A 27,583-nucleotide genomic window follows, 5' to 3' on the forward strand; every position below is an offset into this window, starting at 1 on the left:
TAGTACAAAAAAGGTTAGTGGGTTAATGTTCTGTGTAGTATGCAATAGTGACAGAGCCCAATGTATTACTGACTGATTTTAAGGAGAGTTCGGATTTGTCATCAACACAATATATTTATGCACTACATCCTTCGAAGTTCTGTGAAGGACCACCTTCAGTTCCCTAAAATATATATATTTTTTTATAATATTTTTTTATTTCAAATTTTTCCCATTTTCTACCCAATTTACACGGCCAATTACCCAACCCACTCATTAGGACTCCCCCTATCACTAGTAATGCCCCAACACACCAGGAGGGTGAAGACTAACACATGCTTCCTCCGATACATGTGAAGTCAGCCACCACTTCTTTTTGAGCTGCTGCTGATGCAGCATTGTTGAGCAGCATCACAGCGCACTTGGAGAAAAGCGCAGCGGCTCAGATCTGGTACATCAGCTCTCAGATGCCCTGTGCTGCGGACATCACCGTAAGAGTGATGTGGGGAGAGAGCGCCATCTACCCACCCGGAGGGAGCAGGGCCAATTGTGCTCCCTCTAAGCGCCGGCAGCTTGATGGCAAAGCTGCATGAGCGTGGTCCGAACCTGCGACCTCCCGCTCATAGTGGCAGTGCTTTAGACCCCTAGACCACATTTTTCTTGAGTGGTTTCAACTTAAGAGAGTCCATAACAAGTTTCTTTATGCCCTTTAAAAAAAAAATTCCACCCCATTTTTAAAAGTGGGGCAAATATACAAATATTCTGCTCTTTAATTCCATAGCTGACCTGTTCCCCACCACTAAGAACGAGCTGTTCTAAAGAAGCTCTCCATTAAACAGTCATCCTCAGGTCTGAGTGAGAGTGTCTTTGTGGGGAGGAGTGCTAATTCAGCTGAACTCCGCCTGAAACAAAAACACAGACTTGGCAGTGACACCTACTCTGTTGTCCAGGGCCGTCTCTAGAGCCCTTGTGTGAATGTGTGGAATGCAGACACACACATACACACACTGCATTAAAGATGCCATGAAACAATGGAAGGAAAATTTAAATACTGCAAAATCTGTGCAAAACCAAACTTACCTGATTTTTTGGTAGACCTTCTGCCTTCTGCCAGACCATGCATTTCCCAGACTGCCTTCATTGAGCTTAAAGTGAAGAAGTAATGATTTATCCACTGGATACCCAGGTTTCAGGTAATAGCAATGTTTCAAGAGTGAAGGTGCAACTGAAGTAAGCCCAACTAGAGCTCAGATACTCCGTGTAACTAAATAAAAGGTCCTTCAAATAATGTCTTCTGTCAAGACTGTCGATCACCTTTTTACAATATAGCAGAATAACAACTGCCAATATTAGCAGTGTGAAAACTATATACAGTGGCTGTTTTGTTACTAAAAACATATAGAAATAGGTGAAGCTACACATCATACTGCAACCAGACAGCAAAAGCACTAGATATTCTGCTTCACTTTTGAAAGAGGTTGTGCTGCCCATGCTATTCTAGAAATTGATTATTAAACAGGTCTTAAAAACAGTACCAAAATATCCTGTTTGAATCTGAAGGACATGAAACCACACAGATGTTTGAACTAGAGTTAAAGAGAAAAAAAAAAAGAAGAAAACAATAAAAATCTAGGGCCTGGACCTCAAATCAAATAACTACAACATACTGGCAGCCAGATCAAGCCAGAATATGTTGTTTATACAAAAACAAATCCACAGGAACTTATCACATCTGTTTCTTTAAAAACGCACCACCTGTGTCTTGTTTAAAGTTCACTGAGAAGCTTCACACTATCAAATGGAAAACCTCTGTTGAAGCGTCCACTACTTTCATTCTTACCAAAACCACAAAGCTTTTCACAAGCCCAGGAAATACCCGTTGGAAAAAAGCAGCACTTTGTAGTCCAGTGCTGGTGTGTAAGAGATTTCACTACAACAATATACAACTCAAAATGAGGTTACAAAAAGACTGGGTATTAATAAACATACAAATTCCTTCAAGGTAGGAGGTGAGATTAAAACTTACAAAATGTATGACTAATAACTGAAAAGCGATCCCTCATTTTCTTCTGTTTATCTTGATTTATTTTCAGACAGATCAAATTTAGAAATATAATACTTTAAAAAGTACTGTTTATAGAAAAAAACACATTCCTTTACATATCACACATTACAAAGACGAAAACATCTAACAGTCAGGCTTATTCATAGTTAACTTTTTTTATTTTAATTATTTGAGTACATACATTGTGTGTGGTTTATCACAATGTTATAGTGGTATCAAACAGTTTTCACCAACTGCACAGAACATTACAATTATATTGGACCTTAATAGATCTTACCACACTTTTAAATTAATATAATTACCAACATGATGAGAATACATGAACAGGATACCTGCAGTGCATTTCATAATAAGGCAAAATTCAACTTGGCAAGAAGAAGTGCTTATTTAAAAATGAAAAACTGGTAATGTAATGCTCTTTGGAGTTAATAATAATAATAATAATAAATCCATGATCTTGTCCCTTATCTTTATTTAATGATCTCCAAATATTCTAATAGACTCCAGCCATTAAAAACAGCTTCACCTAGTTAACGCTACTATGCAAGAATTTAAAAGAGCTCTATAAAACTTCAGTCATTCGCTTATGTAATGCTATTAGCAAGCTTGGTAAGAATTTTCTATGACATTTAATATCAACACTTCCCTCTTAGCTTATAATTAATATCATTATTTGCATTTGATGCTCTGTTAATTCTGACCTACACCAATAAATTCAACAACATTAAGCTTGATTAAAGAGATGTTCCCCCTCTTAATGGTCTGTGTTTACCATATTATATATTTTATCAAGGCACATCTTTCAGGAAGAAATGTCTTGTAAAAACTGCTTTACATTACAGCTTTGCTCGGAGTGATCCCACTTTAGGCTTGTCGGAACAAAACTCAGCCCACCAGGACGGACGTTCCAGAACATTCTTGCCCTGCATGACCGTGGCCCACAAGTTCTTATAGAGCTAAAACACAAAAACAAAAAAAAAAAGAGTTATGGGACATAAATACTTAAATGCTCTTCAAGAAATGCTGCCAAATTCAATTGAACCCACTAAAACGCTGGAAAAACTGATTACTGTGTTTATTAACATATCTAGTGAATCTCATCTCATTCAAACAAAGTTTACACAAGCAATGTTTCAGAGGACCTGACCAGTAGGCCTCAATCAAACAATCCTGGGTGTTGTTTCGCAAGTCAGAAATCCTCTTTACAGGAACTGAAGGAGTGGACTCAGAGAAAGGAGCCAGTGCCAGAACGAAGAGTAACTTTCCTGTAAATACTGACTCAACCATAAACAACCCTCAAGTGTCTGTGACCCACTAGTGGAGTCAGTCAAAAGGGCTGTGTGTGAGTGTGTCTCACTGTTTTGTTAAACGTCTGGGGCTCTCTATTCAGATTTTTTAATAAAAGGGCTGTCTGTTTCCATTCACCCACAAATTTATGATCTGACAGACAATGGATCAACAGTGCAGAGAGGACTTATTAAAGTAGGGAACAAACATGCCTTTTCAGACAGGAACACATCTCCAGAGGGGGGAAAGATATTAAATCACCTTGAGGGCAATGGCTCATCGAACAAGCTTCCAAATACACATAGTTAAGTAACTCTTCAGCCTTTAGCTGCAGTGGTTTACTAATGTGTCAGCAGTGTTAATACACAAGGACTGTTTCACAGTACTTAGCCAGCGGTCGTTACAGTTTAAATAGGTGATGCTGATCTTTATAGTGACACTGTATGGGTTTTTTCCCTATAAACAGGGTGTAATTACGGGCGCTCTGTAACAAGGCCTGTACCGTTAAATGTTATTTTTAGTGTATACGAGTAGTGCATGCAGATTTTCCCTGTACATTCTGAATCAATTTAAGATATTTAATTTACAGTTTATGAAAGTGTTGTGCTTTGTCGTTTAGAAAATTAAACTGATGCCAGGAAAGCGTTAATGAACCACATATAAATTAAAACTCTACAGTCACTGGCAAAAATTTATTCCTCTAAACTCCTCTAAACTATCTCCAAAACTGTTAGTGTGCTTCATCAGCTGGATTACAATGTTAATTTGCACAGGTGTGTTAACTAAAATGTTCATTTATTTAATTTTTTATTTCATTATGTCACATTTTTGTAATTACATTGTATTGTGTTACTTTTAGATTTTGTCTAGTTTATTTTACAAAAACTAAAATATTATATTCAGGTTTTAGTCAAAAATAAGCATTAAAATAACACTAAAAACTAAATATGAAACATAAACAAAAAGTCAAGTCAAGTAAATATTGTTATGAATTTTTTTTAGCTTATTAAAGTCGGACACTTAACAGATATTCATGATTTACTTCTCCTCTGTTTTAACTCTTCTATCAAAGACTTACCTTCTCTTACCTTTTTTTACCTCATTTTAATGTGAATGTTTTATGTTTTTAAACAGTGTCCGCACTTTAAAGACAGTCCCTTATTGTCTTTGTAACCTACAAGTTAGTTTATTTTGATTAAATGTACTTGTGTACTTCACAAAATGGAAAGATCGAAAAATATAATGATTGTGTTTTGTTGTTGAAAGGTAATATGTGCTAATGACTAAACAGATTTGTTGACAAAAAGCACAATACGTTATTTCATACTTCTCCTTTTTAAAATATACTTCTTGTTTTTGTAGTTCTTGAAAAACAGGTTGTAAACAATATTTTTTGTAGTTTTTGTTTATGGAATCAACAACGATAGAGTAAGTATGAGGGTCAGCTACAGGTTAGAACCACAGAAAATGGGCCGTAGAGGTACTTTCCTTTATCCCCCCTGAGAAAAGCCCTTAACCACACCTGTTTTGCTGTGAAATGTGCTGGGTACAAAAACACGAATATGATAATTTCTATTCTTTGTTTATACAGAATATGCCAAGTTTTGGTTCTGAAAGAAACTATGAAGCAAATAATACAATTAAATCTACAAAAATAATCACCACAGGAGAGAGTGTGCGTAGGGAAGTGTATGCATGTTTTTGCAGCTGAGTGTTGAGCAACAGCAGGTCTCTTACCTCACCGTCGGCCTTGCCAATTGGTGAGTTCACAATAAAGTCAGGAGGTGCAATCACGTCAACCAAAGCCACTGCATCGTCTTTCAGCTGGGGACAGTAAGGGTCATTAGCACACTCGCTGTTTTCATCTGTTTGTTTAAATATACAGTCTTCTGATGCAATCATTATCATAATTTTTACCTGAGGATAATCTGCACAGTCTATGCTGCTAATCAAACAAGAACAATATTTTCCTAAAATCCTAAATCCTAATGCACAGTTACGATACTGGTCATGACATAAAATAACAAATCATGGCCAAGATTTAGAAAGGTCTTAGTATGTAAACAATTGTAGGGCAGCCTATAAAAAGGTGGCCAAGCGTTTTCAGCTTGTGCAGAATGGTCTTAGTAAATGGCAGTTCAGGGGAACTGTGGAGGCTGGGTGGAGACCTGGAAGACCAACTCTGAGAGAATTGCTCATATGCTGGTAAAACAAGCAAAGATCAACAAAGAAGCTTGGGCTGCTATTGAACATGTTCCTTATGCAATACAGTGTGTAAAACGTAAGATATCAGTGTACACAAGATTTTTCTTTTTTCTAAACACAATGTGTACCTCAGTTCATCTGTTCTTTTCATCCCTCTTTCTGTTTTCTAGTAAACGTATACAGTGCTTCATTGTTTATATACAGCTCTGGAAAAAAACAAGAGACCACTTAAAAATGATGAGTTTCTTTAATTTTACCAAATTGAAAACCTCTGGAATATAATCAAGAGGAAGATGGATGATCACAGCCATCAAACAAAACTGAACTGCTTTAATTTTTGCACCAGGAGTGGCATAAAATTATCCAAAAGCAGTGTGTAAGACTGTTGGAGAACATACCAAGGTGCATGAAAACTGTGATTAAAAACCAGGGTTATTCCACCAAATATTGATTTCTGAACTCTTAAAACTTGTTTTCTTTGCATTATTTGAGGTTTGATATTTTTTTTATATTTTAGCCATTTCTCATTTTCTGTAAATAAATGCTATAAATGACAATTATTTTTATTTTAAATTTGTGAAAAATGTTGTCCGTAGTTTATAGAATAAAAATGTTCATTTTATTAAAACATATACCTATAAATAGCTAAATCAGAAAAACAGAAACTGAAGTGGTATCTTATACTTTTCCAGAGCTGTATATATTTAAAACCCAGTAAATAGACTTTGTCACAAATCTAGATGAGCCACATAAATTGGGAAGCAAGTGCTAAGGTCAACATAGAACTTTGTCCACAATTTCGAAAGGGTTAAAACAAACTGTGGGGAGTTACCCACACCATTTTATAAGATTACCAGTTGGGTCTGCCATTTCTCAACAGATAAAACAACAGATTGTATCATCTAGCCAATGGTGCCCTAATGTTTATATAAGACTGCATATGTTTATGTGGTTATATATGTACAGGTGCTTTTCAAGCTGAAAAAAATGCTGACCTGGCCACACAGAGTGAGAATAGCATTCTGGATGAAGTCTGCAGGCTCCTTACCAGAGAAATACCCTCCTAACGAAGCAAAACAAACATTCAACTGGATGAATGATGATGCATTAAAAGCCACAATTATTAGTGGTATAATTTCCATTTAGGTCATGATTGTGTGGGCATAGAAAGGCTTACCCTGGTAAAGGACTGCCATGTGATTGGTGAGGGTCCAGAGGCCATAAAGAGCACAGAGCCTCTTTAAAACTGGTCGGACACCTGCCGGAGTTTCCGCATCCTCTGTCAGGTCATGGAACCGCTGCAGGACTGTGTGCTCAATGTAGGCGATCGCCAGTGAACGACAGTAATATACCTATATAGAAAAACAGAGAGTGAGAATATTTAAATAACTTAATAGACATGCAAACATGCAGGGCTGTATAGAAGTCATTGTATCAGCAACACATTTCTTTAAAATTATGCTGGCCCACTTTGACTAAACATATTGAGGGGGGGAAAATATTTTTAAAAAAGTGTCATGTAAATCAATTGTTACACATTTTCTTAGTTTAAAGCAACAGTCTGTACCAATTTGGGGATGTGGGGATTTAGAGACCTCTCTGGTGAGAATGTGTAACTGCAGAGATCAGGCAGAAAAGTAAAATGTGCATTGTAGTGCACTCTCCTTTCAGAGCAAATGAATCTGGTCATTTTAGCAAGGACTCTGTTGATCATTCTTAAATCTTACCAATTTTCTTCAGTTCTTTTCTCCGTCACATGACATCACGTTCACGCCCATTTGCTGTTGCGGGGATACGAAACCCAGAGATGTGCGCCCGGACGAAACAAAAATTACCGGAGTACCACAGAGTTCAGCGAAAAACAGTAAGTAATTCAGCCTGTAATTTTCTCAGAGGACGTCTGAGAAAAACACATACATAGTCGTTCTGGACGGGAATAAAATCACAGAGGACCCCCCATAAAAGAGAAAATTACCCCAGGATCCCCTGAGAAACTAGTCCCGTCTGGATAGGGCTAAAGACACACGAAATGGTGAGAAAAACTCCTGGGAAAACCGACCAGACCACACACAGATTTCAGAATGAATATATTTGACATTACAGGTATAGTAGCAGAAGCACATTGATGCTATTTATTCAAATATTTTGTCTCATCTTCTCTCAGTATTACTACTGCTTTTAATTTAAAAGAAAACAAAATCAGAGGATCTGCTTCCTTAAGTGTTAATTTTTTTTGTTGTCTACAAGCAAATAAAAATTAAATGTTTTTAATACAAGATGTCATATTTAAAAAGTTTTATGTAGATAATTTGCTAACTTAGTTTAAGCAAACGTTCACAAATGACTGTAATCACAACCTTCTGTCCTTTGAAACACACACAAAGAGAAACAACTATAAAGAGAGTTGGGGGTTGTTCATTTTATTAGCCTTCTACTCTGAACCAGCCCTGTCCCCTCTCACATAGTCCTGTTTTGAGGTCACTTGGCAGGACATGCTCTGTTTTGGAGAAAGTCTGACACTCGAAGACAAACTGAAGTCAAGCAGAGCAGGGAAGGAGGGTGGGGTGCGACATGTGGAGTTAGGCACATTTTGGGTGGAGTTGAAAAGCTGCCATTTCTCTGAATTCTTGCTATTACGACTAAACACTAGTTTATTATCTCAGTACTTCATACAAACTTACATACTACTCAGTATAGCTGTAATGCTTACCGTGTGCAATATCTACCTCACTACATGTCACCTTATCTACCTTCACCATCTGTGCAATATGTTTAACGTGCAATATTTCTCTCACCTTTTTATCTACTATTTATTTGATATTTATTTACTGCTACTCTTTGTGCAATAATACTGGTCACACCCTACCATAATTATATCTCTATGCACTAGATGTATATATATATATATATATATATATATATATTTCCTTTACTATATATAATTTTTTTAAAGTAGCTTTTATATATTTCCTGTAATTGTTTTTGTATATATAGATTTATCATTATTTGTTTTTATATATCTTTTTTTCCTGGCATGTTTCTCTGTCCTTTCCTCTGTACTGCTGTAACATTGTAAATTTCCCCATTGCGGGATTAATAAAGGATTATCTTATCTTATCTTATCTTATCTTATTAGACCTTGTAGACCCTCGCATGCCATTTCTGCACAGGCAGACTTCAAAAAAAGTACACACCTCTTCTATTTTCCATCCATCTGTGCAAGGACAACAAGCATTTCTGGGTGTACTATTACGGTTAATTGAAGTAGTTATATATCAGTCCAAGTGTGAGTAATGGAGTCTTAAGGGACCTGCAAAGCCTGGACCCTAGGAGTGTGCCATATCATATGATACACAATATTATCTTTATTAAATCATTTTTGAAAGGCTTAAAAATCCATAATTTCATAATAACTCTATTCTCTGTTTTGTTTTTTGTGTAACTGTTTACGATTTATATCCCTGGACTTCTGTACTGTTGCAGATTGTACCTTATTTCTTTTTTATTAGATTATTTATTTAGTAAAATAATTTTTACTTTGTACAAAATCAAAGTTAGTAACTGTTGTTTACTAAATAGACAAATTCTTGTTTCTACTGAATGGTTGAAACTTATTATATTTATACAAAATCAACATCTTCAACATCTTTCTTGATGTTTCCTGTAATAGTATACCCTGAGATAAAATATATTGCCAATATTATTATTGCAAAAATACCCTGAAACATTATGATATTAATTCACCCCTCTGTAGAGAGGCCCATTATACTGAAGTGTGTTTAGTCTAGCAACAAACAAATGGAACCTCCACAATATGAGAGTAGTAGAAGCCATTCATGACAGAAATTGGATTTTGTTGGTTTTCTCAACTATAATTTGTCTGAAAAGCTCAGTTTGAAAAGATTTATGGTTTAAAAGCCACAATGAAATGGCCTTTAGAACACTGGATGGGATCCAATACACTAAAACATCTGTTAAATGCTTCACATATATGGTCTGAACTGGCTTAAAGCAGAAACAGAATATACACTGTATGTATGTATATAAATATTGGGACATATGCTCATTCATTTTTCTTTCCAAATCTAGGGTGTTAAAAAAGGAAAAGCGTTTTACTAGATTTTGGAACTTTGCTGTAAGGATCTGATTTGCAATCAGTGACAAAAGCTTTAGTGAGAACAGGGTGTGGGATGATCACAATTCATGTCATCTCCAAACCCTTACTCAACTCCTCCTAAAAGTATTGGCTGGAGCACCATCTTTCCAAAGAAAGCAGTTCCACTGCTCCACAACTTAATGCTAGAATTAGGCACAGTGCCAAATGGTATGTTTATCTGCTTCTGAGAATCTTATTTCATTGGCAACTCACAAGCTGTGTGTGTGTGTGCGCATTTTCAAATTTGTGTCAGCAGCAATGGGTGCAATTTAAAGTATTTAAATACATTCATTAGAAAAGGTGCCCACATATATTTGTATATATAGTGCATTTAAATGGTAAATATAAACAGATTACACACACACATTGTATTTCTTGGATACTGTGTATTTACTTTACACTGCAAGGCTACCCCAAATGGAACCCTTGTAAAAAGGAAGTATACTTAAGAGGATTAAAAGTATGTTCAAATTGAGTAAAGAATACTAAAAGTACATATTCAATTTAATACACTAAATACAATAAATTCACATTAAATATACTTTATCTGTATTTTCATAAAATGTATTTTAAGCAATATGCTTTAAATCATACATTGTGTTGATAGAAAAAAATATATAGTGACATTCAATACTGCTTAAAGTGCACTTTAGTGTAGTTCTTTTTTTTAGTAGCATTAAGGTGTACACAATATGTGCATCAGTATGCAAAGCAGTAAATTTACAATATTCAAGTGTTTTAAAAATTATGTTTAAAAAACACATTACTTAAATTTACCGTATTTTTCGGACTATAAGGCGCACCGTATTATAAGACGCACTATCAAAGAACGCCTATTTTCTGCTATTTTTCCATACATAGGGCGCATCGCATTATAAGGCGCGTTAAGTGACACTAGAAAGGGTGCCTATATCAAAGTGAACAGGGGTGGCGCCATGTTTCCCTTCCCCCACTGGGGGTGGTCGCTTGCCGGTGGAGCGTCTCAGTATACAAATCTAGCTATTTCAAAGTCAAACGAGTGCTGGATATTAATCTACACAGATTCCTCTCCTGAAAACTGTTTATTTGGGTGAGTAACGTGCTTCAGTTTATTTACAGTAAGCTTAGATTTCCAGATGTCCACTAAGGCTTGCTGCACCAGCGTTAGCATAGCTATCCGCTAGCACGCTAGCTAGTCACCTAAACTAGTAAAGTTAACCCAAACTTAAACGACAGCGTTACACTGAGTAATCCTGCGTGTTCTGGTAAGACAGTGTGATATTAGCTAGCGATTCGTCCCCCGTAGCTTGTTTTAACACGGTAAACAAGCAGATTACAGGCTGATAAAACTCACCTCTGAGAGAGTTAGCGCTTAGCATCTAGCTAATGCTAGCCAGGCAAAGCAGCACAGACTTACAGGCCGATAACTCACCTCTGAACGGTGAACGCTTAGCGATTAGCATCTAACTCTAATAATACTGCTCCAGCAGTATTAAAAGTGCTAAATTTAGAAAATACTGATCTCTGAACAGTGAAAAAGCTAGCTAGCTAAGCGGTTAGCATCTAGCTATTGCTGCTCCAGCCTCGGAGCGGCACGGCTCTGCACGGAGTGTGTGTTTACTGCTCCTTACACCTGACGGGTAAAATTTAGATAATACTGATCTCTGAACAGTGAATAAGCTAGCTAATGCTATTTGCTGCTCCAGCCTCGGAGCTGCACGGCTCTGGACTCTGTATAGCACTGAAACTCTGTATAACGCTGCACGGAGTGTGTGTTTACTGCTCCTTACAACCTGACGAGTAAAATTTAGATAATACTGATCTCTGAACAGTGAATAAGCTAGCTAATGCTATTTGCTGCTCCAGCCTCGGAGCTGCACGGCTCTGGACTCTGTATAGCACTGAAACTCTGTATAACGCTGCACGGAGTGTGTGTTTACTGCTCCTTACAACCTGACGAGTAAAATTTAGATAATACTGATCTCAGTGAATAAGCTAGCTAGCTTAGCGGTTAGCATCTAGCTAATGCTATTGCTGCTCAGCCTCGGAGCTGCACGGCTCTGGACTCTGTATAGCACTGAAACTCTCTATAACGCTGCACGGAGTGTGTGTTTACTGCTCCTTACAACCTGACGAGTAAAATCCATACAAAAGGCGCACCGTATTATAAGACGCACTGTCAATTTTTGTGAAAATTAAAAGTTTTTAAGTGCGCCTTATAGTCCGAAAAATACGGTACTTAAGTTTTAAAGAAAGAATGCCATTCATTTGGTGGTGCATCAGACAGTGATTCATTTTGTGTTGTGTTTAAACCCTGAACACTAGATAGCAGTGTTGTACTCTGTGTTTAGATCCCACTGTTCTGATCGCATAAAGAGTAAACTTTCTTTTATTCAGATTTTAGAAATATCATAGTCTACTATGAACAATTTCCTAAAAAATCAATTTAAACAATCACAATATACATCCTTGTTTACAGTATTGCTATATTTTTGGATATATTGATTCGTAACCCTAGTATTGTGATATGTGTCATATCTGAAAGGTTCTTGTCAATACAAGAACAATATAATCATAGTGTAGACTGGAATACAGAGTGCAGGTGTACCTGGCTGTTATTGCGAGCCTCAAAGTCTCCCAGCCCCAGAGCCTTTTGTTGGGTCAGCTTCCTCTGACTCTCCCCAAGCAGGAAACACACCAGCCACTTATACGCTGCCAGAGGCACTGGAAACAAAACATGATAGAAATGAAATATACATTCCTTGATGTCGAGAATTAGAGAAAAGTGCTGAATTTCCACTGGTATTTTTCTTAAACAAAATATGTATGAAACCTTGCATCTCCTCGTAATTGTTCTATATATGTTAATATGGTTTCCATATTTTAGGGAGCAAAGTTGGTTGCTTTAAAGCAAGTTCACGTAAACCATGTTGATAAATGAACAAGTCAAACGTGCAGAAACCACCGGAGAATTTATTATGTATATAGAGATAGATATTAATGATCATACTGAAAACAGATGGAGCAAAGGCTGCCAAACTGGATCTGATTATCAGATCAGATTCTTTTGCTTTTAACACTCTTGACACATCTACACCCGATAAGGTCTCAGATTAGAAACCATGACAACAGTGTAAGCACTTTATGTTTGGGTGAAAGTTTAGGGAGTGAGACTTGAAAAGTGAGATATGTGAGACTGAATCAACAGCCAGACAGGAAAGTTTAGGATCAAGGCTCATTTACATTTAACGTGTATATGAATACAGAAAGATATTTCCGTTGTACTTGGTGTTTATTTTGTCTGTTTGTTTTATTAAAAATGTATTTAAACAGTCGCAGTATTATGCCTTGCTTACAGCATGGCAATATATTGTGATACACTGAATCGGAAACCCTGTGTTGTGATACACAGCATGACTTCAATTTCTTGCCAATACACAGTCCTTACACTTGCCTTCATACACATGCCATAGTTTGAGAAAGGATTGCACAATACTGGAAATAACTGGCATTGTAATATTTTGTTCTTCTGCTATAATAATTTTGTAATAATATTCAGGAGAGCCTCACCAACCCCACATTCACAATTCAAGATGGTTGTTTCTATATCAACAGTCATAAAAGCAGTTGTATTATACTGTTTATTAGCATTTTTATCTATTAGAGTCTTATTAAATCAATCTTACTCATAGTAGTCTTCAACCTCTATCTGTAGTTTTGCTTACATAAAGGTTATATGCACAACAAATGCATAATGCAACTACTATCGCTAGCAAGGCTAATCTGGAGCTATGCTAACAACAATGACATCTGTTTAACTGGAATGCAGCAAACTCAGGATTGACGTCATTCCCAGCTCCGACCTCCGATCCCTGACGTAAGCAGAACGAAGAATAAGTATATTATTACAATCTTTTCACAAACCATTGCCATGTTTGTTGTTGTAAGAATCTTTTCACTCTGTACTGCCCTCTAGTAGATGCACTCTTTAGAATCCATTCCAAAATAAAGGACCCATAGAAGTATGTGGACAATGCCAATTACATCATTTAAAACAGACGTATTCATTTTTATATGTCAGGGGAGTATAAGCGAGCCTTAAGTCCTCAAAAGCCACAGCTGAAAGAGATCCTACAAAAAAAAGTCATAGAAAGGAAATGAGCCGGTTTGTTTTTGACATTTGGAAGATAATGAGACCCCAGGGCTGGTTCTTTTGGCTGCAATCAGCATCTGTTGTAACACTATGCACACATTTCACTTGATTTGGTGGCATATTGTGTCATTTTACCACCTAACAGCTGCTCTGGGTAAAAGGTTGAAACCAGACAGTTGGTAGGTGATGTCACTTTTAGTTCTGTCAAATGGAAAAAACACTGAGTTTGGACCGACTGTGGTGTGTTGCTAAGTGGTTGGCCTACAATGCACATGTGCTAGGGACATATTCTTTTCTGACAGCACCACATTTACAGCAGAGGAATATTGTAGGAGCAAAATATAGGGGTCCACTGATTAATATTAAATATTCTGTAGCTGATTTTTTTTTGGATAAGTCAACAATTATTTTTGTCATGCCCATGTTTGAACTCTTTGGCCGTATGATAGTTTAGTAGGAAGTTTTGATCGATTGAGAATTTACTTTATTTGCCAGAAATGGCTTTATTAATTTTAAAAAGACATTTATATATAATAATAGGATTGACTGGGATATGTATAATACGTACTTCATAACAACTGACAGTTGTCTAAGTAAAAAGAAGGCCCTTTATAATATTAAATATCTAGTAACATTTTTTCTTTAGTATTGCTTTTTTTGTTTCAAATTAAGACATGTTAAAATTCCGTCAACAGTCAACGCTGCTGATTATGCCTAATCATTGCAGCCCCAATAGCAATAATAAAAAAAAAATTATGTTTTAAACCAATTAAAATTCTCTTCCTCCTCTCAAAAACTTATTTGCCCAATAAAATAAAACTACAAAAAGAACTACACTTTTAATCAAACAGTGATTAGAAAATAATATATTGCTTCAAGTGTGACTAGCTGCACTGTTAAACCCATCATTGCTTTCAAAACGTTCCTCTGACACATTGCTCAGGTTATATGCTGGGTGACAGAGCGTGACCCACAGCAAGTATTCCTCTGTCTCCCCGTCCAATTAAAACCCAGCTCTTCTGACCCTGGTCCCCAGGCAACAGCCAGTTAAGTCACAAGCTGAAGAATGAAAGGGCGCAGATGTAGAGCAGATGTGCTGCAGAGGCCATGCACCAGGATGAGCAAGCCTCCCTGTACAGGCGTCTCCAGCACAAAATAACATTCTTGTTACAGTAAAACACACGTGCAACATGACACCATATGTGTTATACAGCATTTAAAGGAGCTTTTCCTGGGGTTTTAGGGGACAGTAGCTTAGCCCCTCCATGCATTGTTGCTATGAGTCATTATGGAAAGTCCAGTCCAGCGTGAGCAGGGAAAACAACCCTCTTATTTTCCCTCAACACCAACATCATCAAAATATGGTCATCTCTAATAAAAACAAGTTGAAGTCCTAAGTTTAAATGCTGCATGAGACATTGCTTTAGGCAGACCTTACAGCTTGCACATACTGGCCATTCACACATACCACTATTGTGCTGCTGAACAGAACAGCAGGCTTAGACTGGAAAGTAACACCGTCTGTAGGCAAGATGTTCAGACATCCTTTTTTCCAAATGGATAAACAGTCAAATAACCTACTTTCACAAGATCCTTTTAAAAGATTATTGGGTTATTCTTAGCAGTTGCCGGAATGGTTTAAATGAGCATTAGTTACTTTTATATATTTCTTACTAATTAAAAACTGTGGAATCTGTAGAAATACAGTGGTATCAGAACGTCAATTAGGTGGACAGGCATGTAAACTGTGTATAAGTGACAAACTTTGCAAAAAAAAAAAAGAAGAGCTCTTTAATTCTGGAGTGAGCTAAGTAAAATAATACCAGTTAACTGCAGCTAAAGATTCTTGCTAACTAACACAGGTAGTAACTGATAATTCCATGGGAGCTCATTATAATACACTAAACCAGTGGTTTTCAAACTGTGGTACATGTATGCTTGGTGGTACCTAGAGCCTCCCAAGGTGGTACCCCAGGTGACCTCAGAAAATGTGCTGCATACACAAAAATATTATTGATTGAAATCTATATTTCCATCTGTACTTACTTAAAATGTGTTTGTATTTCATGATTAAAGTATATGTAACTTTGTATACAAGCTGCATCAGTGCCATAGGCTCTACAGTAGAATCTTGTGGAACTCCACAATCTCCAAAGGTTTCTAATTTATGGTTAATAGCTGAATAATTAACATAAGGCTCATGGGGATGCCATGTTGACACCATAGGTCTGTACACTTCCTTAAACTTCTGTTATCTTTCTCTGTTTCCTTAAGTAGGCTTACTGCATTGAACAGAAACAATAATTAATCGATTACAGATTGCAAAAGCACACAAGGCTCACAGTACCCCCATTAGTTTGTCCTTGGAATTTTAAGATTGAACATGTGTGTACAGTTTGAACCACTGCACTTCGCTATTCCCAAGTGTTCAGAGGTTTACAATTTAGCTATTAAAAAAGATCACCCTCACATCTCTTATACATTGGAGTTTTGGCCAAAGGAGGTCAAATTTAGTGACTATAATTATAACGCAACATTTTTTTTTAAGAATGTCTTTTCTTTAAATACTGACACACCTGCTGAGTTCATGCAGTCATCCACAGAAGCAGCTCTGAACCTGCTCTCCAGAATCCTGTTCCAGTCATCCAAGAAGTTCACTGTTTCCAGAGGAGACTGTATCCTCCCTTTACCTAAAATTGGGGGTGTGCAAAAGCAATAGAAAGCAGGAGAAATGAGTCAGAACCCAAAGAACTGGGTCAATCTAAATACAATGTCTCACCACAGCTTGCTTGATTCATTCGAATATCCCCAAAGGGAGAATTTACCTTCTTTTTTTTTTTTTACTACTCTATATTAACACAGACACTGTGTACTGAGATACAGACCCTGCTGTTTGTGTTGCAGCAAGCTAAGTAGATAGTTGCTGGTCTGTTGCAGTAGGACATTGTTATCCCCCTCGTAGGTGCAGTTTGGGTCGTTGTCATCGCGGAAGTCTCCAAGACGGTTCACTAAAGCATGAAAATAAAAGAACATTTTCATTTGTTAGTTGAAACAGGACTCCTTCCTGAGACTATATGAGGCATGATTTGATGCAGTGCTTTGAGAGGTCATATGGTGCTGTAGCTCCTCATTCAACAGCTAGATGGCAATATGAACTTTACAAAAGGCTTCAGAAACTCATCGCACTCAGAGTAGAAATCTGCCTAGTGTGCTTCATGATAAAATGTTTTGTTAGTCCGGACATTTTTGTAGAATGAATGAAATAACCTGTGTTGTTGGGCAAGCAGATCAAAAACTATACTAACCGGACACCCCTCACGTGAGTCCATTACTCAGTCCAGTATATTGAGTTTTACAACAGAGCAAAGCTAAGAGCTAAGAGTAAAGACAGCTAAGGAACTCCACATTGAAGTTTTACAGGCATTCACACCGACTGTTGCAGTTGGTGCTTAAGCGTTTGTTCTTATCTTAAAAGTGCACAGAATATTACAGAAGCCCTGCATGATGATGCACTACCAAGTATGCCTGAAAAGTTAAAGACACTGATTGAGCCACTTCTAAATATGTCAAATTGAAATGAAAGACAGATTACTCACTCGCCAAGTATCCATGTCCTCCACAGGCCTCACGGCACTCCTGAATTCCTCGCTGGGCAGTCCACGATCCCAGAGGTTTACTGGAGCAAGACATAGCATGGATCTCTCTACCTAGCTCAGCCTTAAGATGTAGAAAATACATATACAAACATGGAGAACTGTTAATTGGTTTAATCTGTGCACAAAGCTTTGCTGTTTTGATTCCTGTGCGTTTCAGTAATATTGTACCTGTCTGTCACTGCTGTCCTTCATGAAGAGGCCAATTTGGAACTCCACAAAATTGCTGAAGAAGGATTTGGAGAAGAAATCTAGTGCATAGACAGCTGCTAAATATGGAATGAGACGCCATTGCTGTCAAAGAGAATACATAATGAAAAAAGATTGGTATTCATGAGGTAAAATACAGCTGCACAGACATACAAGCTCTATTTTTACAACTTTTACCTTGAAAATAAAAAAAGAGATAAAAAGGTGTGCATAAAAAAATCAGATCTCTGTTGAAACACTTCATTTGTCTTTAAATCATTTGGTGACAAAGACCAATTTGCTGCCAAAAGGGCAACTAAAAACTATATTCTTCAATACCCACTGTAAAAGATTTACAAGGTGCTTGACAGCTTTACAGAGATCTGGAGCATGGACTAGAACATGGGCTAAACACTGTTTTTAAGCCATAGCAATGCTCTGTGAGCTAAAAGAAAATTACTTTACTAGGCCTAAAATTCCTAAAAAAAAAAAAAAAGTTTTACTGTACAGTATGTTTTCTTTTTTATATTTTTCGTGTCTATATTTAAATCAATGACAGTACATTAAGACAAATATCCTTGAATTAACCATTGTCTCAAAAAAGTCCTTTTGTCTATGTCTTGTTACCATTGTAATGATCTTCACTAATAGATCAGTATTGGTGACTAAATCAATCTTATCTTTTACTCTGAGGTACAATAGTACCCTCATTTTTAATGAAAGAAATAAAAAAGGAAACAAAACTAAGCATAAATGATTGAATCTATAAGAGACAAAAAGTACACAAAAGGAAAAAGAAAATCAGACACAAGGAATAAAATGAAACTGATGGTAAAACTACTGACTAAAATAATAATAAAAAAAATCTGTGCTAGTAAATGTAATAAACACAACTAAAATAAGACAAGAGAAAGAGATTAATAAAAATAAAGTAAACACAAAGCAAACACATTTAAAAGCAAACACATTTTAAAAATGTGAATAAAACTAAAAAGGAAACAGTTACAGCAGGAAGGTGGTTGGTCATTAAAAGTTTACAATGATTAAGTGACTGTTGTAATGGATTCCAGCTCTCTGGTGCACTGTGACTAAAAGCAGATTTTCCTTGCTGCAGATTAAAATACTGGCATGTACTAACATGTCAGCTATCTTCTGTTTAATGGAAACATAATACAGGCTGGTCAATAAGACGTGTAATACAGGTACCTGAAGCTGATACTCCAGTACTGGGATCTCCTCATCCTCTCTAGGCCCAAACTGACGCCGAGTGGCTGAGAAACGCACAGCAACAGTCATGGCCAACTTCAGATTCACCACAGCCATTCTTGTAATGGACACTCTGCCTCCAGACAATGCTCCCAGAGAAGCCCCAAAACGCTTATTAGGGTCCTGAGGGAGGAAATGAAATACACAGAGAAATGAGACTTCATTCAGTCTAGCATGACATTTCAAATAAGCAAAGCATTCCTGCTACAGAATGTGAGCTAACATGTCTACTGTTTGTTTTTTTAAGATCCCCTTCACAGGTTCCCATCTTTCAAAAAAAGCTAACAGCTTTACACCCCTTCTCCAAAGACATTTGTTTGTTTAAAAAGAAAACATTGAAGATTTTTGCACATCCAGAACCAAGGCTGGAATAAGGCAGACTGGCTTGGACTCGGACCACTGCTAACTATTGATGACAATTTACTACGTGAATAACGCAAAACATGAACAACCAACATATTATTCAGTAATTTGCTTTGATCCAATAAGTAACAACAATAAACAGGAACATAATTAAGTAATGTGTAACTTTATGCACTTAATTTTTTTATAGAGAACATTTTTATCCTGACCTTAAAAGGAGTCACATAACGTCCATCAGGCGTCACATCTCCAGTTCTATTGAGTAGATTTTCCCGGGGGATTCTGACATTGTGAAAAATTGCAAAACTGGAACATAAAAACCATCCAAATATTAGATAACTACAAATACAGAAGACCCTTACTAGTCTTCACGTAGGCAGAACAATGATTTTACTTTAGACTGACTGCCATCTAGTGGTACTTCAGAAGAATCAACCCATTTAATACTCTTGAATAAAAACCTAAATGCACAAAACTGTAACTGAAGCGCCTTTACAAACCCATTGTCCAGTCCATTTTGTCCCAGTTTCTTTCCCATGTCTCCAACCATCACTCCTGGCATTGCCAGCAATGTCTTGGGATCCCTGACCTGCAACATGAAAATGAAAAATATAACACAAAAGATAAAAAAAAGAAAATGTTTAGCCAGTTCTTCCTTACTTTCCTTAAAACAAATATATATTAACAAAATACTTCTTATTGTTAAAGCCCCTGGGAACCTAAATCTGAGTTTTCTTTCTAAGTATGTCACACTCTATTCCCCACAACATAAATATACAAAGTATGTGTTATGAATATCTTGCCAAAGTCTAATTAATGTTTGCTGTATTTCAACAGTACTGCTCTTCTCTTGATGTAGAATGGGCTCTCTTAAAGTGGGTCAAGTCTAAGTCAGTGTATGCTAGTATAAGCCACAATGCTACATGGCTCAGCCCTGTCTTTGAGTCTGAGCAACCTGGCAGGCTAAGGTTAAAGCTAAAGCTAAAAATGCTACATGCACACAGTGAGCAACCTGACATGACAATTTAGTTTGTTTACATGTTACTCAGGTAGGTGAACGTAGCATTAAGAGGCATGCCAAAGGGATCTTATTGGTAAAGCAATAAGCAAGGAACTAAGGCCTAACCTGCCATATAAATTTACTTTAGGAAGTTAGAGAAGCACATAAACAAAAGAAAAAAATAAATCTGAATTAGGAGCATGCAGTACCTGAACAACAAAAGAGTGCAGCCCATGGCAGACTCCATCAGGTGTGTAAAGTTGAGCAAACACTACAGAATGTGTTGCAGTTTTTCCCAGGTTCCCCACCCAGAATTTTGCTGCTTCAAAATCAGGAGTGTTTATTACAAACTCCTGTGAGGAGACGAAAACAGAGAGACTGAGTGAGAAAACAAGAAGAATGAGAGTTAAAGAACATTCTAGGCAACAGCTTTCCTTTATTATATCTTTACTTATGGACAAATTCAGGATGAATATATTTTAGTATGATTTTTGTACACACAAACCCAGCTGAATGGAAAACCCAAGGCCATCTTATCTATCTATTATCAGAGATATGCTACACATGCAGCTTGTAGACAATGTTTCACCTCGTCACTTCAGTCTTTAGTATCTAGAGTGTATCTGGATAAGGCCAATTCACATAAAAATACAACTGAAATTTCCACTAAAACAGATAAATAAAAAAAAATAGAAGCACACTGCAAGATGCAAAAAATACCCTTCCCAGTACAGTAAAAAAGTCTGAACAGTCTTTTCTCAACATAGAAAGCTGCACACTAAACACCCCATGGAGTGCTGCAGAACCCTCTGGAAATGCAAAACCATCATTTTTAATGCAGATACACCAACCAGTGCAGATGGTGTCCAAGGACACCAAGCATGGTTTTATTTCTCAGCGCCAGAGGTCCCAACATAGCAACTTGATTTAAATCAGACTAACTGGAGATGCATCTGACTTCCATACAATGCATGTGGTTAAAATCTTATCTGGATATATTACAGATACTAATTCACATGAAGGTTTAAACAGGGTCTCAGACTACTGCATGAAAGATCACTGACCTGATTTACATGATTTGTCAATAAAATATTTGTGTCTTTAAGTGGTGTTCTGAGAAAAGTGTACCTGGGTGCTGGGGTCATAATTGGCTGTTGTCCTCATGGCTCTCGTGTTGCTACCATGGCTTAGTTCAGTCAGTGAAAAGCAGCCAAAAGTCTAAAAAGATACCAACAAATACTGTTTGAGTTGCGTAATAGAAAGATTCCTGTTAAGATCCTAAAAGAGAAAAAGGTAACATGACAATTTGCCTAAATACATGTGTTTTCTATATACACTCCTACAACCGAGCAGTTCACAATAATTCACTGAATTGTACATACACACAAAAAGAATAACACTAAAATTAGAATAAATACAATAAATTTTAATTAATGTAGAATTGTTCTTTTTACTTATCACCAACACCTGCTTTTGCAAATTAGTGCTTAATGATGCTGAATAAGCAGTTCTGGTTATGATTATATATTTACAAATAAAGGATTTTTTTTTTTTTAACTACCTCATTTGCTCTACATTTTCTTTTTCAAAATGAGATATTCTTATAACCTTTTCTTACATTTCAACTTGTCTGTAAATGCTTTAATGTAAGTTGGTATTTTTACAAGCAGAACCTCTCTAATTGCCTAGACAAATGGTAAAATAATAATGTATTTATGTATTTAAAAAAATCGGCTCAGTCCTGGAAATATTACAGCAGCACAGAAATTTAACAACACAATTCAAATTGGTGCAGAAAACAAGATGGCTGAGGTTGGAGTCAATCAGTGCTGTTTCCATATCTATACTGAGGACAGAGGTTACATCTGCTCTACACTCTGTCCTTAAGGAGAAGCTGTAAACCGTTGCATGAGCAGTAAAGCAAAGTAATGAAAAAAAAATATTACCTTCATGTGTTCAATGTCCTGCACAAATCTATGGTGCCTCTGAGATCCAGAATTAGCCACTGTCCCTCCAAACATCTGAAAAACATGAAAACAAAATAATCAACAGAATTTAATCATAAAGGAATTAGCTAGCACAAAATAAAGGCTTAATCAGACCTCTGACTGTTTGCTCTTCTATGACCAGTAAAGGGTTCTGACTAGAGCTTGGCTCACCCCTTTGTTGAGGAAAAATTTGGCACCCAAAGACCAGTCGTACATCCCCAGACAGTCGTTGAGGACGGTCACCTTCCAGGGACTCTGCATCATTTCATCCTGCGACAGGAAGTTGTACCTAAACAGCTGCTTGCAGCGGCGGAAAGTGAGTTCCCTCTTCTGCTCCACAGGAACATCTTCACCCGCCTGCCTTGCAAAAAGCGGGTCGTTCTCGAGCGTCCGAAAAACATACTGCTGCTCAACAAATACAGAAAAAATAAGCAAAGGTTATAAAAGGCAACTGCAAAACACTTAAACAAAGCATACTGAGACCTGTGAATTGTGTAAATCAGACCAGATAAATCAGATTTAATATCTGTCCAATAAACACAAATCACAAACTATGCTTTTTCTAAGAACAATCAAAAAAACAAACAAAAAAAATCTTATTGACTGAAAAACAGCAAATCCTATCATGTTACCTTAAAAGCAAGTATTTCCTCACCCTCCATGAACCTCAACATTTCCTTCCAGTCAAAGGAAGCTGCTTTTCTGTACACATCTAAAGGACCAGTGGGAAGGTTTGGGATGTCTTCATCCTTTTTCTCATCCAGGCCATATTTGGCCTCTGAGATTCCAGTGAGAGTCATTTTCCCTAAAAAAAGATGAAAAAAACTTTAATAAATAATAATGAAAAAAAAAAAAATAATAAAAAAAATAATAGCATTTGCATAACTATACAGTATCCTGCTCTGGACAGCAAAAGTATGTTAAATTAAAGTTAAAAGTTTTTAAAGTTTTCCATCTCTAATTTGCTAAAATGACACCGACATTAGAACTGATTTATTTGTGCACATTTAGGTTGAATCAATTCACGATTTATTTAAATGTTACATTTGCATGTTTATTGTTTGTATTAAACTTCAGACTGTTTTGTATTTTGTTTCTGAACAAATACAAATCTAGACACCAAGGGAGGGGGGGGGGGACATGTAAAGAAGAGGAAAAAAAATGCCACCTGTACAGGTGTGGTCAATACCAGACAGTTGCTTCATTTCGATAAAAAAAATACTCCTTTGTTTGGTTTAACAGACCACAAACTCAGCTCTCCATATTATTGGATATAACAGTCTCATTTCCACCAGCTTTAACACCCAACTTCTTATGGAGGCAAATGTGACAATGTCCATAAAAAGATCCAGTTTGGTGCTTTTTACATGCACCCAAAATAAATAAATATATATATATATATATATATATATATATATATATATATATATATATATATATATATATTAATAATAAAATAAAACTTTCTTCTATAAGCATTATATGTGGAACCCTTTAAATAGATGCTGACTTAATCTGAGAATCAATTCAAACTGATTCATTTCAATTCTAACTGATTAACTAACTGGTTATATGACTGATGACAGTTATGCAATGTTAAAAATGGGGTTTAAAGGCTGTTTTTATTATCAACATTAAAAGATGTAATTAAATTAATGTTTATTAAATGTTCTTTGCTGTCTGGGTCAGCAAACTAGCTTACTACTTACTAGCAACTAAGGTTTCACATATTATTACTGCAGTAATACTACTACTACTGCAAATTCTGTCCAAAATCTTCAATTAAACAACAGCTAATGGCTTCAATAATGTCTAATAAAGGAACTGACTAACTAGTATTAACAAAACCACATAAAATAGAAATATTGTCCAAATCCCGCTTTAACAAGTGAACTTACCTTCTCCAGCTCTTCCACAAGGCGAAGTTCACTTTATTGCTGAAGTTTGGACTGAGCTGGGGTCATTAACCTGCGTGCATTTCGACACGTAGCTGCGTCTCGTTACTAGCAGTAGTTAGAGAGTTTAGATTTAGATTAATCTAGCTGTTTTATAGCGGTTATGTGAGAATGTTTATAAACTGTCCTTGAGGATATTAGTTACTATTACTGTTGTTTATTTTAAAGCTCAACGCATTCTGACACAGAGCCGACCTACACGAGCTGTACAAACTACAGCAGCATTAATAAACCCTCAAACATTGTTATTTTAGGGGGGTTTATAGGATTATATATGTCTAGTATCGACCTAACAATAATAATAATAATATCAGACTCACCTAGAGACTCTTCTTCTTATAGAAAACTAACGGCTGCAACAGAACAACACTGCCCCCAACCGGGCCTGACTGGAAATTCACTGAAACGCTCTGCTGTACAATAGTGACATGCACTTATAACGTTACTTCAGCACTGAAAAGGAAAACTTTGCCATTATACAGCTCTGGAAAACATTAAGAGACCACCTCAGTTTCTGAATCAGTTTCTCAGATTTTGCTTTTTTATAGGTTTATGTTTGAGTAAAATTAACATTGTTGTTTTATTCTATACACTATGGACAACATTTCTTACAAATTACAAATAAATATATTGTCATTTAGAGCATTTATTTGCAGAAAATGAGAAATGGCTAAAATAAGAAAAAAAGATGCAGAGCTTTCAGACCTCAAATAATGTGAAGAAAACATAATGTTTTTTTTTTGTCATAAAGCTTTAAGAGTTCAGAAATCAATATTTGGTAGAATAACTCTGGTTTTTATTCACAGTTTTCATGCATCTTGGCATGTTCTCCTCCACCAGTCTTACACACTGCTTTTGGATAAATTATTGCTACTCCTGGTGCAAACATTTAAGCAGTTCAGCTTGGTTTGATGGCTTGTGATCATCCATCTTCCTCTTAATTATATTCCAGAGGTTTCAATTTGGAAAAATCTAAGAAATTCATCAATTTTAATCGGCCTCTTATTTTTTTCTAGAGCTGTATTTAATTTAATACATTAATAATAATTTAATTATTGAAATCAACAACCTACATCCATAATGTTAAAAAAAATGCACTTATATATCATCATTTTTGTCAAAGATCAAGCTAATGCCTGTCCTCTGACTGTTTCCGACTGCGCTAAATGTACTTTGCGAAAAAAACAAAAAAAACAAAAAACAAATTGCTGGTCACTGAAGAAGAGCCAGCCCAAATAGTTAGTGTGGTTAAAGTGTATGATAAAGTGGTGAGTGAAGATAATAAAGGTGCCCAAACTGGCAACATAGTTTGAAGATAATGTTTTAAAAGGAGGAAATGTCAACTGGGCAATTAGTGTCTAAATGCGCATTGGCAGAAGTCCTAGCAAAACAGGCCTTACTGCTTTGATCTAGTAAGATGAATTAGATTATGATGATACAACATGGCCAAGTCAGTCACCCTAAAATAACCTATCAGGACATATCTGTCACTTGCTAAAGAGAAGTACATCACCAGAAACCATTACCACTTTTGTCAATGTCGTTATGACCAGTTACATATCAACTACACTGTATAGAGTGGCTTAAAAAGGTCTGTGCCCCCTACTTTTTGTACCCCCTTCTTTTTGTATTAGACAAAGATAACCTGTTTAAACATTAAAAGGCACATTGTAAATGATAATTCTATTAATTAAAGGAAATATCCAACCCAATCTAGCCCTGTGTGAAAAAGCGTTTTCCATCGCACTACCACCACCATGTTTTACGTTAAGTATGACGTTCTTTTTTTTTGATTATGCAATCGTTTTCCCCAGATTTAACGGAACACCCATCTTCCAAAAAGTTCTGCCTTTATCACTTCAGTCCAAAGAATCCTGGGGACCATCAAGACTTTTTTTGGCAAATGTGAGACAGGCCTTTGTGTTCTTTTTGTTCAGCAGCAAACACTTTTTCACAAAAGGTTAGATTGGTTTGGATTGTTTTTTCCCTTAATAAATGAAAACTTTTGAATGCTTTTTATATTTATTCAGGTAATATTTGTCTGATATTAAAGTTTGTTATTAATCTGACAAATGTAATATGACAAAAAGGCAAAAACAAAAGAAACCTGTAAGGGGCAAATACTTTTCATGCCACTGTTTGTAATGCACTGCTCATTATGTTGTGAGTTACAAATGCAGGATGTTCTGTATACACTTCAAAAAACGTTTGTCAGCACTTAATAGTTTCTTCATGTAGTACCAAGTAATATAACAGTTGTGGTCAATATTACACAAAATCACTTTAGACACAAAAGCTGTGGCAATATTGGGCTATAAACAGCAAACAGTAAACAGTTCTTTTTCTGGTAGAATGAAAATATAACCCACCTATTTAATAACAATTAAGAATTAAAAACAAGAATGTGTTACAAATTTTGGTTCAATTTAATAAGTCAACACACTGTCAAATTAATATTACTTGGTCAAAAATGTTTTCAACCATTATACTCCATTTGTAGATGATTTGATTTGATTTGAAACTTTTAAAGATTTGATATAATCTGAAGCAAAATGAGGAAATGGAACAGTATGAAAAACACATCAGTCTGTTAAAATGCCAACAATGTGAACAGACTGGCAGAACTTTAGAGGCTGCCTTACATCACATATGCGCCCACATTACAATACACCTACTTCTGTAGAACTTCTGTTAAAAACAACTTCTTAATGTCCATCACTGTCACGGACAGGTGAAGGAACAGTCATGCTTCAGCTCCTGTTGTTCTCAGGTAAATTCTTAAGTTTAACGCTTTTACTTTTTGTATGTCACATTTGATAAGATTGTTTTTTTGTATTGAGTAAAGATTTACATTAAGCTTTTTGTGATTTACTCAAAATGTCTCTTGCTTACAGGGCTACTTGCCCTCTCTTCCTGCCTTTCTCGACAATATTACTTTGTAAATCAGACTAAACAATGGACTGATGCACAGACTTACTGCAGACAGATCTACACTGATCTGGCTACACTTGATAATGCTAATGACCAAAATAGTGTTCTGGCTGCTGTAAACAACAGCGGTTACACTGGCAATGGTCAGATCTGGATTGGGCAGTATGAAGATGTGCAGAACAGCTGGAGATGGTTTTTGGATGATGATGCCTTCTATGGAGTGGGTGAAAAGAATTACAGGAACTGGGGCACAAATGCACCAAATAATAATGGTGGGGAAGAAATGTGTACACAGATGCAGACTAGTGGATTTTGGAACGATTCGAACTGTTACCTTGATGCAAAATTTATTTGTTACAATGGTGAGTTAACAAAAAAAACATACTATTCTTCAACACACTACACACTTACAGC

The 27,583-nt window shown here is 36.3% G+C and overlaps 1 protein-coding gene across 4 annotated transcripts; it reads right to left on the reverse strand.

Moving 5' to 3' along the window:
* Window positions 1-2,174: 2,174 nt before the first annotated feature.
* Window positions 2,175-26,935, reverse strand: acox3 (acyl-CoA oxidase 3, pristanoyl). 4 transcript variants are annotated; one of them, XM_049482843.1, is made up of 18 exons: window positions 26,914-26,935; window positions 22,916-23,088; window positions 22,455-22,688; window positions 22,242-22,316; window positions 21,424-21,513; window positions 20,505-20,648; window positions 19,796-19,884; window positions 19,505-19,601; window positions 18,873-19,055; window positions 17,649-17,771; window positions 17,421-17,541; window positions 16,710-16,832; window positions 16,401-16,514; window positions 12,280-12,395; window positions 6,714-6,888; window positions 6,532-6,599; window positions 5,069-5,155; window positions 2,175-3,000 (listed from the first exon to the last, which is right to left on the reverse strand). In XM_049482843.1, the coding sequence occupies exons 2-18, from the start codon at window positions 23,081-23,083 to the stop codon at window positions 2,881-2,883; spliced, it is 2,127 nt and encodes a 708-aa protein (XP_049338800.1). In that variant the 5' UTR covers window positions 23,084-23,088; window positions 26,914-26,935; the 3' UTR covers window positions 2,175-2,880. The 4 variants fall into 4 exon arrangements, with proteins under 4 accessions (XP_049338800.1, XP_007248073.3, XP_007248074.3 ...); XM_007248011.4 differs by lacking the exon at window positions 26,914-26,935 and adding an exon at window positions 24,559-24,650; XM_007248012.4 differs by lacking the exon at window positions 26,914-26,935 and adding an exon at window positions 24,182-24,473.
* Between the last annotated feature and the right edge of the window lie 648 nt (window positions 26,936-27,583).

The sequence above is a fragment of the Astyanax mexicanus genome, chromosome 8 (assembly GCF_023375975.1).
Source record: "Astyanax mexicanus isolate ESR-SI-001 chromosome 8, AstMex3_surface, whole genome shotgun sequence".
In the NCBI taxonomy this organism is placed as follows: domain Eukaryota; kingdom Metazoa; phylum Chordata; class Actinopteri; order Characiformes; family Acestrorhamphidae; genus Astyanax; species Astyanax mexicanus.